This window comes from Echiichthys vipera, assembly GCF_963691815.1.
Source record: "Echiichthys vipera genome assembly, chromosome: 17".
NCBI classification, from domain to species: domain Eukaryota; kingdom Metazoa; phylum Chordata; class Actinopteri; order Perciformes; family Trachinidae; genus Echiichthys; species Echiichthys vipera.
The window spans coordinates 18,865,038-18,880,475 of record NC_139842.1 but is presented as its reverse complement, the minus strand read 5'-3'; the positions used below and the strand labels follow the sequence as shown (position 1 = coordinate 18,880,475).

The 15,438-nt window shown below is 40.7% G+C and overlaps 1 protein-coding gene across 1 annotated transcript; it reads right to left on the bottom strand.

The window, feature by feature from the left end:
• Positions 1-4,645: 4,645 nt before the first annotated feature.
• On the bottom strand, positions 4,646-9,138 carry LOC310960295 (alpha-2,8-sialyltransferase 8E-like; the record flags this gene model as incomplete). The annotated part of the gene is made up of 7 exons (XM_083931958.1): positions 8,998-9,138; positions 6,871-6,942; positions 6,411-6,485; positions 6,151-6,292; positions 5,416-5,528; positions 5,203-5,295; positions 4,646-5,123 (listed from the first exon to the last, which is right to left on the bottom strand). The coding sequence occupies exons 1-7, from the start codon at positions 9,096-9,098 to the stop codon at positions 4,646-4,648; spliced, it is 1,074 nt and encodes a 357-aa protein (XP_083788084.1). The 5' UTR covers positions 9,099-9,138.
• Positions 9,139-15,438: the final 6,300 nt, after the last annotated feature.

The following is a 15,438-nucleotide window of genomic DNA, read 5'->3' as shown; positions in this document are numbered from 1 at the left end:
AATCAAGGTGCAATGAGACAAAATAATAATAATAATAAATGACAGGAATTGGTCCATCTCAACTTCAGGGGGGCGTTTCGGTAAAATGTGGGAATTGCTTTTGGATAAAATGTCTCGTTTGAAGGCTATTAGGCAAGCTGCATTTGTCCGACATTCCCCTGCTGATATTGAGTGGTTCAGAGCTCTCAAGTTTTTAAGACAAGCAAGAGTGACATTCTAGTGATAAGCTAGCATTACAACGTTAACATGAACACAGTGGTTTTCATTCATCAATCTTGCGTGAAAACGGGCGCAGATCTGAGCGCAGAATTGGTTGTAGGAAAGGACTCACGTGTGATTTATAAAACATTCAAATCTGACCAATCCCAGCGTATGAATGAGCGGGTCTTGATAAATGCGGCGGCTGAATTTGATCGTCATTAACATGTTACGCCCTTAAATATCCCTGTTTCGGAGGCCTCACCCACTGAGGTCAAACATGGAGAGACGAATCACTGGGAAGAAAAGAAACTTTTCCGACACACAGATCGGAATCCTGACATCCGAGATGGAGCAAAATAAGGATGTGCTTTTTGTCAGTCTTAAGAGTGGAATGAAAGGGGCCCATAAAAATACTGTATGGAAAAGAATAACGAAGGCTGTCAACCCGAAGCAGCGCTCCACTGTGACCCGAGTGCGCCTGTGCGCACTGTTGGACAGGTGTGCCGTATTCAGCACCCCTGCCGTGAAATGCAGCCCCCCCTCGCATTATAGGTGATATTCAAAAGTAATGTAATTATTGCTGCAGTATATTTCCACAGAACATACAAAAAGGTGTTGTCTTGTGTTCACTATTATCCAAGTTTGTGATTTAAACTCTTTAAAATAGTTTAAAGACTGTAAGTAACCAATGTTCTGACCGTTATGGGTTAGCTGTATATAAATTACTCCTATAGGTCCAAACAACAGCCTTCTGATCCAGAATATCACCTATAATGCAAGGGGGTGCATTTCACGGCAGGGGTGCTGAATACAGCACAACACCGGCGCTAACGGCGGGTTATTAGGTATTCCGTAATAGGATACCTTTGTCATCTAGAAGAACCATACCAAGATGTTAATCATTTGATACCTTGTTTGATGTAATGCAATTTATCGAGGGTAGCCACAAACCGAGGAGATGACTTTGGCTCTGCAGTGCGTCTTGCTGCAGCCGCGCCCCAACACATTCATTCATTAATGCATTGTCGGGGTCGCGGGGGGCTGGAGCCGAGCTGTTTTGATAGTTAAAAGAATCGTGTGTCCCCCCCCGGCCACCTGGCCACCACGTTTAAAAGCGATGGTTTGGCATCACACATCAACTGTACATCTATCGAGTGGTAGTTTTGGCGATTGATGAATTCGTAATCATTCATGGATGGTGCCTTCAGACGCACGAGTACAATCAATCGCTCCAACCACAATTTTTTTTTTTTTTAAGAATCCATTTTAATCTGTTCTTTATATGATACTGATTATGCTTAATGACAGCTGAGGTTTGTTCATTATTTTCAGCCAGATTTTGCTGTGCTGCACCGCAAATACACAGGCTCAAATGTGCGTACACGACCTCAGAACAGACGTGAGATTTGATCATAGGTCCCGCTCACGTCCAAATTGATAAATGCCGACGTTTGCCAGGAAATGGTCGTGCGCACGTTTTTCTGCCGTACGTTCATTTGATAAATGAGGGCCAGTGTGTTCCTAAACAATCTGTTTGTACAACTGATCGAAGAGCAACTCATCTTGTCTATCATGGTACCACCACCACATGAATAACCACAGCCCAGGTCAAGATGATAGAGTTAGCGTGCTAATCCTGACAACTAGCCTCCGAGGCGTAGTGAGGGCCAGAGGCTAACTGTCACTCAAGTGGCCGCGCCCCTAATTATTCAACCTCCACCTCCAATAAAATAAAAACTAGCCAGGTACAAAAAATATCACCCCCCTCAGTGTTGTCATGTAGATATGACCTAAACATAAAGACCAGAATGTTTTTTGTAAACAAGTCCTATATGGGATTAATTATGCTGTGAAAATCAGCCTGTTTAACATGGGGGTCAGTGAGAAACTCCTGTTTTGTGCAAACTTCTCCTACTGGCCACTCAGAGAACTGCAGTTTTTGGCACTTCTGTATTGGACCAACCAGGAACGCTGTGGTGCGGGCTTGTATAGAACTTGGCTGGCCAACGATGTTACCTTAGGCATCTTACAGGGCTCTGTGGTGAGAGGTTAAGGGAGGAGACATTTCTTCTTTTATCCCTACAACTCGGCTGGTATCGAATGGCTTCATCCTTGGTGCTTCTGGCAGGGTATATGGGTTAAAGAGGCCGGATCTTTCCGATTTGTTCAGCCATATCGTTCAAACGCTTGCAGCTACCATTTGTAGCCCACGTATTTGAGGGGAGCGCGACTAGATTACTTCAAAAGTGGTCCCTTCATACCTCTCCCTACCTGCTAACTTCACCTGCTGGCCCCCACACCTTCGGCTTTGTCCACTTTCTCCCGCTGTACAAAAGTGAAGGATACGGGCGCTGCCATCTTGTCATTTTTGCAACCGAGAGTCTAAGCAGTAGTGATGGGGCGGTATCGAAGTCTTGCCTATAACCTGCCCCGACCAATCGCGAGTCAGTAACTTACAGCTGTCAATCATGACGGTTGACCCCCTTTTTTTTTGAGCCATTAGACAGCTTGGGACTGAAATTTGTATTTTGAAAGACTCAAAAAGCCTTGAGGTAAGGAGAATTTGTTATTATATTTATGTGTCTTAATAATCTTTCTACTTGGTGTTCTTTTAATAAAAGTTAGTAAGCCATTGGGCATTTAATAATATTCAAAAAAAGAGGAAGGCATTAGCTTTACTTTTAATTTACATGCAAGTTGCTTTGTCAAGAGGTCAGGTGAGGAAGGTTATCTTACCTTTCTGGGGATTGTAGTCACACTTGTCACACATAGAGAGTATAAGAAGGGTTTTATTTTTTTCAATTATGGATATGTAGTTAATTATTTTTTTGAGACACATGTAAACACAGTTAATTTTAATGCTGGTATGTGGTTCTCTCTTTAGTTGAGTGTCCCTTCACTTACCTGCCACTTCCCTTTCTGTCTGTGGGTAAAATCAAATTAAAGCTTAATAGTTAAAAGTTCCGTTTTATAGCAAAAAAAAAAGCAAGCAGGCTTGAGTGCAAGGCGCACTACTCTGAGGCATTTATGATAGTGTGATTTCATGTGTGGGTAATTGTATGATTAAAATACAGAATAAATAGCATAAATACAAATAAATATGTTAGAGGAATTAGATTAAAAAGAGTAAAACAATTCATTGCAAGTATTTACGGTAGTAAAAAGATGTGTTCAAGAGTTAAAAACCATTACGATTCATTTGAGGTGATAAAAACATCTGTATAGTTACGGCAAGTCAGTACAGTGCACTTTGAATGTGTGTTCAGTGATCAATTAGTTTTGCCTACAGGCCTGAGGGGGGAGCCCTTGCCGCACGATGCTTCACTTATAATGAAGCTGGCAAAAGGTTCAACACCGTGTCTGTTTTATTCATTCACATTTCCCTCTTCAGATACGAAAAACACGCTCAATGCATAATGTGGTTGTGCTGTATTTTTGTTTACAATGCATGAATGCCCTGACGTGAAGCAGAACCGCACAGAAAATGTTACTTTGTTTTAGTTCTCGTGTAGCTCTTAGTGTAGTATGAGCTAGTTAGCTAGCCACATGTGGTTCACGGAATACTGTTTAGGTCTGAGAGGACACGGTGTGTGCGCATGTGTAGAGAACAAGAGAGAGAAGCTAAGTGACAATACGTTTATACATAATGTTTATGTTGAGTCATGTAGAGTATATTCACAGGTTTAATTTATTAATATGGAGAATATAGTATGTGTAAGTATATGTGTGTATTAAGAACACAGTTTTTCTGGTATTTTTTGTATTGATGACGTGATGATGATACATATGGAGCTTTTCATAAAATCTAATATTTTAAAATATACGGATATAGTCAAGCTAAAAATACTTGAAATCTCATAAGTAATGTTTTATGTTTTGACTTTTAATGAAGCTGGCAAAAGTTTCAACACCGTGTCTGTTTTATTCATTCACATTTCCCTCTTCAGGGACATTACACATTCAGGGCAAAAACGTCTCAGAATTTTTTTTTTTCATCATGATATAATTTCAGAGGAAACTCAGAATATCGATTTCACTTTATTCTTGCATTGCAAGGGCTTGGGAGTTGATCATATTCGTGCATATTATTATATACAAATTGAACTATAAGCAAGTTTGGACGCTAAAAGTAAAAACAAAGACATTTTAGTATTTTCTGAACCATTGTTGTCAGACAAAGCTGAAAATGCTTACTAAGGGGGATGGCCGGGGATCAAACCGGCGATAGCTCCTGAGGCACAGCCACCCTATAAATATGGCACAGTACATTCTGAGGCTTCCCTGGTAAATTTTATTGCAGCATTTGTAAAAACATGATGCGTGAATGTTTGGTCCACTCTGTAACTGTGGGATGTCCTGAAACAGGACAGGTAGGAGAAACTTTGTGCGGTGTAAGTTGCAGTAATATAAATATGTCCTGTCAGCTGCCCTGGGCATGTGGGAACTACTTTCCACCTGGTCGACAATCTCCCAGATGAAGCCTGAGCACCCCCTGGCTGTGCAGCCGCAACAAGAAGTCAAACTCAGTCGGCATGGCATGGAATGAAATTTTATATTTCATGTCATCATAGTAGTGGTTAGTCAGGGTATAGAGTCCATGTGGGTGATTAGCGAAGGGCCAGAACCCGTACAGATGGACAGTGGAACACATTTCCAGGGCCATGCTAACTATCATCATGCCGGTGCTGAGCCGCACTTCACGTAGGTTTTTGGAGAGCCAGAATTCTTTCAGACTCTGGAGATACTGTGGGTTAAAGAAGACGGGCCGGATCGGGCTTTTTAAGTCCTCAGTTGCGTAGACGGCCCGCATGCACACAGAGGTGGTGTGGCCATAGGAGAAGGCGGGAAGGAGCAGCAAGGAGTTGCCATAGCTACGCAGACTCTCCACAAATGGACGGCGACGCCCCATTAGAGCCCCGAACCTTAAAAAATAAGGAGCAAATGTACAGCAACAAGACAAAAGGAACATTTCAAAGTGCAGGGATTACTCGTCTTACTCACTTCCTATCGAAGATGCTTGGGTTTGCTGTCACAAGGTCAGTCTTGATGCCCACATCTTTCTCATAGCCATTTTCCAAAGGAGGAAGGTTGCACCTGAACAAGCAACAAAGACGATTAAGAGATTTTTTTATGGGGGTTTTAACAGAGATGAGTTAACATGAGTTATCAGTTAACCTCAGCCTTTCAGTTCACCACACTGGACGTCTTTCTCACCTGAAAACAAACTGAGCTGAATCGATCATCTTGCCACAGCCGCTGTCCGCCAGGATCCCGCCGTTTCCAACAACAGCACACGTGTCCCATGTTTTATTTTGAAAAGGATGCTCCTGGAATCACCATCAACAAAAATGTTTTTCAAATCAAAGACATTTAAATATTTTATACTGTGTGTGAAAGATACAGAGTCATATGAAGGGAGAGTTATCTATGGCCGGATCTGGATTGCACATTTTTCCTCTTCACGCCACATTGAAATCACCTGCAGTACTCACGTGGTAACTTCCTTCTATGCCTTGGTGACGTCAATAGGGTGTGTGTTTAATGGGCTGGTTTCATTGTGATCATTTACGTTTTAATGTTTCTGTATTGACGAGGTGTGGCCAAAATCAAACAGACAGGTTGCACTTCTCCTTTCTTATAGTTATTAAAGATAAATAATAATAATAATAATATATACATTCAACCTTTAGCTTTTACCGCAAGGATCTTCAATGTTAAATTCCTTGCATGCTTCTTCGAATTTGAGTTATCCCTCTGTTTTGCTTTTGTTAGTGGTAAAAATTGACGGCAGATCGATTAGTCCCCAGTTTAAATCTGGGTGTCCTTGTGTTTTTAACACCCAGAAAGAACCCAGAAGTTAGAGCAAAGCAGTGAAATTATCTCAAGCAATCAAGACACCTAACAAAGAGCAGATGTTGTGGTAATATTCATGGATTAGAAATAACAGACCTTTGCAAAGGTGCTGAAAAGCTCTGGGGTCACCTGAAGAGTCTTCTTTCCTGTTTCATACACAATCTTTGATCCTACTGGAGTGTTGGCCTGGGTAATGATGGCCTGGTCAAAGCCATGGCACTTGTTGCTCAGCTCAGATCTGAGGAACCACAAGGAAAATAAATCTTCATAAATTGCCAAAAAACCGTAAGAGTTCATTGAAACGACTGTTTGTTCAGGATATAAATAAAGAGTAAAATCTAAATAAATTAGCCTACCTAAATTGTTGGTAATTGTCCTCCTGCCTCTCCCAGGTTTTAGAGTAACGTTCATTTACTTTGTCGATGAGCTCCCTGTAAAAAAAGACACACACACCCAATGAATACACAGTCAGGTGAGTGAACCTTGTAGCGCTGACATGAAAGATCATGGCCTTAACAAAAGGTCCCATGTGGACCAATTTTGGAGAAAGACTTGATATTTACCATTTACTGAGCAAGGGCTGTATATGAACATTTCTTTTTCACGGACAGCTAGCTGACTGTGATAAGCGATTCACTAGTTTTGACATGAAGTATACTGGATGGTGACGATGTTCATCATGAACTTTTTTATTTGACGGACAGCTAGCTGACTGTGATGAGCATTTTTTTTTTTTTTCACACAGCTAGCTGACTATTCGCTTAGTTTGACATGAAGTATACTGGATGGTGACGATGTTCATCATTTTTCTCTCACCTGCAGCCTTTACAGAGGTCGGAGAGCCGAGGAGCACCTTTCTTGTGAGGCGGTCTGTGAGGTTCCACATCGCTGTGAAACAAGAAACAGGCCAGGTGGGTAAAATGCTGATGTTAGAGATTAGACAGACTGTATTTGGCTACTGTCTCACAAAACAGGGCTTTTACAACGTTTCAGGTAACCTTTTCAAAAATAGTAATTAGTGCATAAAGTTGCTGTTTTTAATGTGAAATAATCCCAGATACAAATGTATACAGAAATCCCCACCTTGTGCCAACATGAGTAAATACAAAGCCTATTATTGCTATTATCAGAGCATCTATGTGTAGCAGGGCTGTTTGTGTGAGTGTGTTACAGACGTGAATTAGAGATGACATTAAATGAATTGAATGAAATTTGCTATGGTTCCTGTGTGTAACATAATACATGTATTGGGCCAATATATTTTGGTGCCAATGGGCAATGGGTTGTTACGCAACTTAAAGTTGAGGCCTTCATTGACTTTCTCAGCACATTTCATGTTCACTTTTTAGGTATGACTACAATCACAGAAAGCATCTCTGACCTTGTATTCAGACCCCTTACTCAGTCCTAAGTTGAAGCACCTTTGGCAGTGATTACAGCCTTGTGTCTTCTTGAGTATGACTCCACAAACTGCATAATCTGATTGGGGATCTTCTTTTCTAGAATAGACAGCTATTTTCAGGTCTCTCCAGGGATATTTATAGGTCTGTTCAGAGATGTTCTATTGGGTTCAAGTCAGGGCTCTCGAGGTAATTCACAGAGTTGTCCCTAATTCACTTCTGTATTGTCTTGGCTGTGTGCCTAGGGACATTGTCCTGTTAGAAGGTAAACCTTTGGCCCTGAACTTTAAAGGAAGAGAATGAAAACCCGAGAAGACCGAGCCTTTGTTGCATCTGCCCTTAAGCTCCGAAATAGCCTGCCCTCGCATATTAGGTCTGGGTAGACTCTAGAGGTTTTTAAGTCGGTAGTGAAGACACTATTGCTAAGTTGCAATTAAAGTAGGCTACAAGCTTAGCTCGTTGTGATTGGTTCTGGACTGTCTCTCTCTCTTCTTTTTAATCATTGTTTTTGTCTCCTTCTTTTGGTGTTTTTCTGTATGTACTTTCTTTCTGTTTTCTGGTTTGAGTCTGTTTTCCTGGCAGGTGATTCTTCACTAATCACCTGCCACTCTGTATATCAATCTGGTACTGAGCCTCACTCAGTGCCCGATCATACCCTCTACATACCCTGATGTCTCCCTGTGTACCTGTTCCTGTTGAGTTCCTTGTCTGCATATGGGTCCCCTCCTCCGTCGTCACACATGACATAGCTATTGCTTGATTATGCACTACTACACAAACAGAACAAATTAATAATATTTGCACAGGCTGTCCTGTTATCATGAACTCTATTAAATACTGGTTATACTTGTCTTCTGAAAAGAGTCATGAATAGCTTGGCACACAAAATAAGGATACTGACCCTTCTATCCCCAATTTAATATACAACAGAACAATTTCTAAAGAAAAGAACATTTTAAAAGTGAAAGATTAGAGGAGAGAGAGAGACGTCTGTAGACATTTCCTGAAGGGGCTGTAGGAACAAAAACTCTGCAATTCCTACTTTGTGAATTCTGTTCGGGTGACAGACACCAATAGATCCATCAATAATAGATATCTCTCAACCTTTCTTCTCCCTGATCCCTCAACCTAAAGTTACTTAAAAATCCCGAAACCTCAGAAAAATTCCAAATCAAAAGATGTTTTTAGAACCCCCCCTTTTAAAAAGCCAAACATTTATTTATATAACCAAAATATAATTAATACTTCTATCAACAGAAATGTGCCAAATACTTCACCTTCACACAACATCTCTTTAGCACTATTAGATACTGTAAACGCTAATCAATATATGCGACAATCCCTCCCTAACTTCCTGGTTTTATATGGAAGCCGGGGTTCCTATGTGAGGGTGTCTGCCATTTCTTTGTTTGATTTGCCTTTATCTTTTTGCCTCTATAGCACACCATGTGTGACGTACACATACACAAATCCAAAAATACAAAAACCTCCCACACCAATTTATGTTCTAAAGCTGGTTGGGAGGGGTAATTTACGTACTTACTTGTTTTCGACCATGTACCAGGTGACAGTGGTTAGCAGGCTCCCTAAACATAACAAAGTGATCATCAGAGAGGAGAATGACTTCCCAAGCGGTCCCTTCATATCTCTTCCTTCCTGCTAACTTCAGCTGCTCACCCTCCTATCTTCTGCTTTCGCACAGGTTTAACCGTCTGGGGGATCTGGTATTTTATTTTTGTGTTTCAGCTTCTTCCTCCTACTTGGTCATGCCATCTCCCATTGATGCACTATGCTTCCAAACCGGTTTCTTAATCTTGTTTTACCATAACAACCCCACTGCCAAACACGCCCATTTGTAAATCATTTGGTCATTCATTTCATTTCACCCACAGACAGAAGTGAAGTTTCTTGATTGAATTTTAATAAATACCTAGGTAATTTACTTACATATAACATAAGTAAATAATCAAGGTGCAATGAGACAAAATAATAATAATAATAATAATAATAATAATAATAATAATGATAATAATAATAATAATAATAAATGACAGATATCAGTCGTGCGTGTTGTACGTTGAAAGACAGGAATTGGTCCATCTCAACATTTTACAGCGTTTCGGTAAAATGTGGGAATTGCTTTTGGATAAAATGTCTCGTTTGAAGGCTATTAGACAAGCTGTATTTGTCCGACATTCCCCTGCTGATATTGAGTGGTTCAAGGCTCTCAAGTTTTGAAGACAAGCAAGAGTGACATTCTAGTGATAAGCTAGCATAACAACGTTAACATGAACACGGTGTGTTCCTAAAAATTCTGTTTGTACAATTGATCGAAGAGCAAATCGTCTTGTCACTCATGATAACACCACCACATGAATAACCACAGCCCAGGTCAAGATGACGGAGTTAGCGTGCTAATCCTGACAACTAGCCTCTGAGACATAGTGAGGGCCAGAGGCTAACTGTCACTCAAGAGGCCACGCCCCTAACTTTTCAATTTCCACCTCCAATAAAATAAAAACTAGCCAGGTACAAAAAATATCACCCCCCTCAATGTTGTCATGGAGATATGACCTAAACATACAGACCAGAATGTTTTTTGTAAAGAAAACCTAAATGGGTTTAACCCTATAAAACCATTTGTATCATATTTGCTACGCTAGTTTCTGAGAGCTCTATTTTATCACCATTATCAAAACTTTCCTTAAAAACCTGTTGTATACGACTTGATACCTGTACTCTGCCCCCTACTGGATTATCATTCCAATGCAGTCATTGGAGGGGCTTTTTTTGACCTTTTCAAAATGGCTGCCGTCATCAGATCAGCCACACACCTTTTTCAGGAAAACATTTACTCATTTTCAAGAACTTACAGTAAGAATAAAAAAAATTTTGTTACTCATTTTTCATGATAAATATCTTCTGTATTGAAATAATGCATAATTATTTAATAGTTCATTATTTTTATTAGAGTTAAATCGTGTTAAAAATGAGTGTATCAAATTTGATACTGTAGGTATATAAGGTGATTTATCCCTGAACACTCATGTCACAATTTTGTAATATAATCTACATCAACACATGTATTACAATACACAGACTATCTTGATGATTTTATTATTCTAATTAATGGCTGAAATGCCACCTTAAATTACATCTGATTTAGAGAAAAATAAATATCAATCAGTCGATTTCATTGCATGTGTTGAGTAAGGCAAAGATGAGAGGTGTGACGGGAGACCGTACATGTGTTTCAAACAGTTTGTCACTGATGAAACTACAGAATAAACAAACCTGTACAGACTACAAGGAGAGGGCAGGTCAGTAAACACAACTTTCAAAGAGATAGAGCAGGTTCTAGGCATGTACATGCATATGGGATGGAGACAAAGCTCCCTACAGTTTGTAATGGGATGTCTGGAGATCGGTTTTTGAAATTGCTTACACCGATTGACTTTCTGGACCACCTCAGTGTGTCTGATGATGCAAAGAAAGATAATTTGTGGAAGCTCAGGCCATGCAAGAACAGTTTCTCTGCATACCACCAGAAGAATTCCATGCAGTTGATGAAATTATGGTACCAATCAAGGGAAATCTCATCTATGTGTCTACATGCCTGCAAAACCTCACAAATGGGGTATTAAGATGTGGGGACATGCTGGACAAACTTTCTTTATGACTTTGATGTTTGTCAAGGTGCAGAAAATCCAGCCAGAGAAAACTCTGAAGAAGGTGTTACAGGAGAAGTTGTGCGACAATATGACATCAACACTTCCAGCAGGAAAAGAATCACAAGGTCTTTGCAGACAACTACTTAAAATCAGTTCCCCTGGTGCAACACCTAAAAGAGAGAGGAATCCACCATGTTGGCACAATCTGAATGAACAGGATGAAAGGCTGCACCATGAAGGATGAAAAAAATTGACGAAAGCAGTGCACCTCAATTCCTCTTTTGGTGGCATTGAACCTGTGGGAAATGTGAAACGCTGGGATTGCAATTCCAAAACCTACATAATGGTACCCAGACCAGCCATTGTTGAAACATACAACAAGTTCATAGGAGATGCTGATCTCCTTGATATGCTGTCTGCACTTTACACGTTCAGCTACAGATGACGAAGATGGTACATGTACATCTGGTGGCACACTGTTACAGTGGCTGTCATCAATGCATGGAAACTCTACAGAAGTGACCAGAAAGTGGTAAAGCCCCAGATGAAACCAATGGCACTGTCAAAGTTTCAGGCTTTGGTTGGCACTTAGTCTCACAAGTGCAGGAAAGGCCAAACTCAGACCACTATCTTCTCCAGAATAGACTCCAACACCACCCCGTAAAAGGCCAGGCTGCAGTGTGCCTCTTGATGTGAGAAGGGATGGCATTGATCATTTTCCAACATGAGAAACCCGTCAGAGATGCAAGCACTGCACCGGCAATCATTTCTCACATGTCTACTGTGAGAAGTGTAAGGTGCATCTTTGCCAGAACAAGGACCGTAAATGTATTTGTGCCTACCACAACATGAAATAAAAAGGCTATAAAAAGTTTAATGTAAACAAAACAATGAGAAAAACTACCTGACATGTTCTATATTGTCAAAATGGTGTGGGAAAGATCTGTTTTTGTATCTAAAATTAACATAAGTTGGGAACAAAAAGTTGCCAAAACAACCCCATGTATCAAATTTGATACAAAAAATATATCATAAACAAAATGATGTGGCAAAAAAAAAAATTGGGATTTTGTTTTAGGGCATAATAAACATTTCAGTCCCAAAAAATTAGAATTTTCTGACTATTTTTTCATGGGTCAGGCTTTATAGGGTTAATTATGCTGCAAAAAAAAATCGGCCTGTTTAACATGGGGGTCAGTGAGAAACTGCTCTTTTGTGCAAACTACTCCTACTGGCCACTCAGAGAACTGCAGTTGTCGGCACTTCCGTTTTGGACCAACCAGGAACGCTGTGGTGCGGGCTTGTATAGAACTTGGCTGGCCACCCATGTTACCTTGAGCATCTTTCAGGGCTCTGTGGTGAGAAATACGTGAGACATTTCTTCTTTTCTACTTACAACTTTGCTGGTATCACATGGCTTCATCCTTGGTGCTTCTGGCTGGGTATATGGGTTAAAGAGGTCGGACTTTCCGATTCGTTCAGCCATATCGTTCCAACACTTGCAGCTACCAGTTGTAGCCCACGTATGTGAGGGGAGCGCAACTAGATGACTTCAAAAGTGGTCCCTTCATACCTCTCCCTACCTGCTAACTTAACCTGCTGGCCCCCACACCTTCTGCTTTGTCCACTTTCTCCCGCTGTGCAAAAGGAAGGATACGGGCGCGGCCCGCGGGATAAATCTGCATTATTAAAGAAGAATAAACCTAATTTTCTTTAAAATTTGCAGTTCCTATAATGTCCGCTAGGGGCGCTGTGTTTTAGTCAGTTCTATCGCTTTACCCGCTTTCTCTGTTGACCCTGGCACCCTCTTCAGTGAAATGTCTTTGTCAAAAAAGAGAAAAGTGGACACAGACTGTCGGATTTTTCAAGAGAAATGGACCTCTTCCTATATGTTCACGGAGGTGAATGGGAAACCCGTGTGCCTGGTGTGCATGCAGCAAGTTTCGGTGCTTAAGGAATACAATATTCGGCGCCACTATGAAACTCAGCATGGTGAAAACTACAACAGCCCGCACAGAGAACTGAGAAAACCGAAGGTAAATGAAATGCTGGTGGGTCTGAGGAAACAGCAATCTGTTTTCACCCGGAGCCGAGAGGTCAGTGATGCTGCGGTGAAAGCCAACTACGTAATTGCTAGCCAAAAAGCATTAGCGTCAAAGCCGTACTGTGACGGGGAGTTCGTCAAAAACTGTATGCTGAAGGCTGCCGAAATTGTGTGTCCTGAGAAACGACAAGCTTTTGCCAATATTAGCTTGATGAGAAATACCGTGGCAGACAGGATTTTGGAACTATCGGCAGATTTGGACAGCCAACTGAAACGCAAAGGGGAGTCATTTCTGTAATTGATGAGAGTACTGATATCACAGACGTCGCTCAACTTGCCATATTCATTCGTGGAGTTGACAAGACTTTGACTGTCACAGAAAAGATTCTCAAGTTGGTGCCTATGACCGACACCACAACAGCTGAGGACATTTTCCGCTCCGTTGTTGGAGCGCTGGACAGAGTCGGGGCAGACTGGTCCCGCGCCGTAAGCCTGGCTACTGATGGTGCGCCGTCAATGATCTGGAAAAAGGCAGGTGTTGTGACAAAGTTCAGAGAGAAAGTACAAGCCGCAAATGGAGGAGGTGATTTTTGGACATTTCATTGCATTTTGCATCAGGAGGCATTATGTTGCAAGTCCCTAAAAATGGATCACGTCATGGAGGTGGTTGTCCGAACTGTTAATTTCATCCGAGCCAGAGGTCTCAATCATCGTCAGTTTGACAGCTTTCTCAGTGACTGTAACATTACCCATGGTCTGCCATACCACACTGAAGTAAGATGGTTAAGCAGAGGTTCTGTGCTGAAGCGCTTCTTTGATCTACGTGGGGAAATCGGACAATTCATCGAGAAAAAAGGAAAACCTGTTAAGGAATTACAGTGCCCACTTTGGCTGCAGGACCTTGCATTTATGGTTGATATTACAGAGCACTTGAATAATCTGAACAAAATGTTGCAAGGACGCAAAAAAATTGTAACACAGTATTATGACAGCATACGTGCATTCAAGTTCAAGTCAAAGCTCGCATTATGGGAGACGCAGATGGCAAGCGGTGACCCTGCTCATTTTCCCTGTCTCAGAGATGTGTGCGCAGCAAGCGTTAATCCTGACGTGACACAGTACAAAGACAAGATTTCAGGGTTGCTAAGGGGGGTTTGAGAAGCGATTTCAGGTCTTTAGCGAACTTGAGACAGAATTTGCAGTTTTTCGCTCACCATTCACAGTCAGAGCTTCTGATGTGCCCGTTGACATGCAACTTGAAATCATTGATTTGAAGTGTGATGTAGAATTGAAGGACACATTTGCTTCTGTGGGCTTGTACACATTTTACAAGTATCTCCTACCAGGCTATCCTGAATTGGCAGCACTGGCTGCAAAAATGTTGTCCATGTTTTGGACTACCTACCTTTGTGAGCAGGTCTTATCAGTAATGAACATTAATAAAACAAAGCTTCGCCCAAAGCTCACACATAAGCACTTAAATGAGATTCTGAAACTGGCTGCTTCTCAGGACATGATGCCTGATATTGATGCACTTGTGCAGGCTAAAAGATGCCAAGTTTCAGGGGCAAATACTGAGCAAGACTAAATCCTATGGAATGCTGCTTTCAACATTGCACTATAAAAATAAACAGCTTTGAATATTTGCTGTTGTAATTGCTGTGAAAGTCAGTGCTAGTCAGTAACAGATTTACAACAGAAGAGTTTTGTTGAGTAAAATATTATTTCTTATGCATGTCATATATGTTATGTATGTGAGTTTTTTTTTTACCTTCATACATTTTATGTATTAACAAGGAAGAGGACAAATTTACTTTATCAAATGTCTGTTTAAAACAGCTGCCACTTAAGATTTCAAGTGTGTGGAGTCAGTTTGTGTGTTCAGAATTGCTTCCCAGATGTGGAAAATGGATTTTAAATCATTTCTAAATTTGTATGTGTTTGATGTATTCTAACATGCAGGACAGTGTGTTTAAGTTCCACAAAACTGTGAATAAATGAAAAAACAATGTACAATGACTGATCAATTTTTATGCATAATGCATTTGAATAAATGTTAAAGTGAGTAAAAGTGTTGTTGAAATTGCACATACTTTTCTTAAAAACTCTTAGGTTGTTCATAATATATTTAGTAAAAGGTACAATTCATTTCATATAAAGATTTTTATAATTTACTTCTTGTGTGGACTTTTTGTTAGTTCTATGTAATTCTGGAATGAGTTTACTGGTCTGGCTCCCTTGAGATCAGGCAGATCAATTAGTCCCCAGT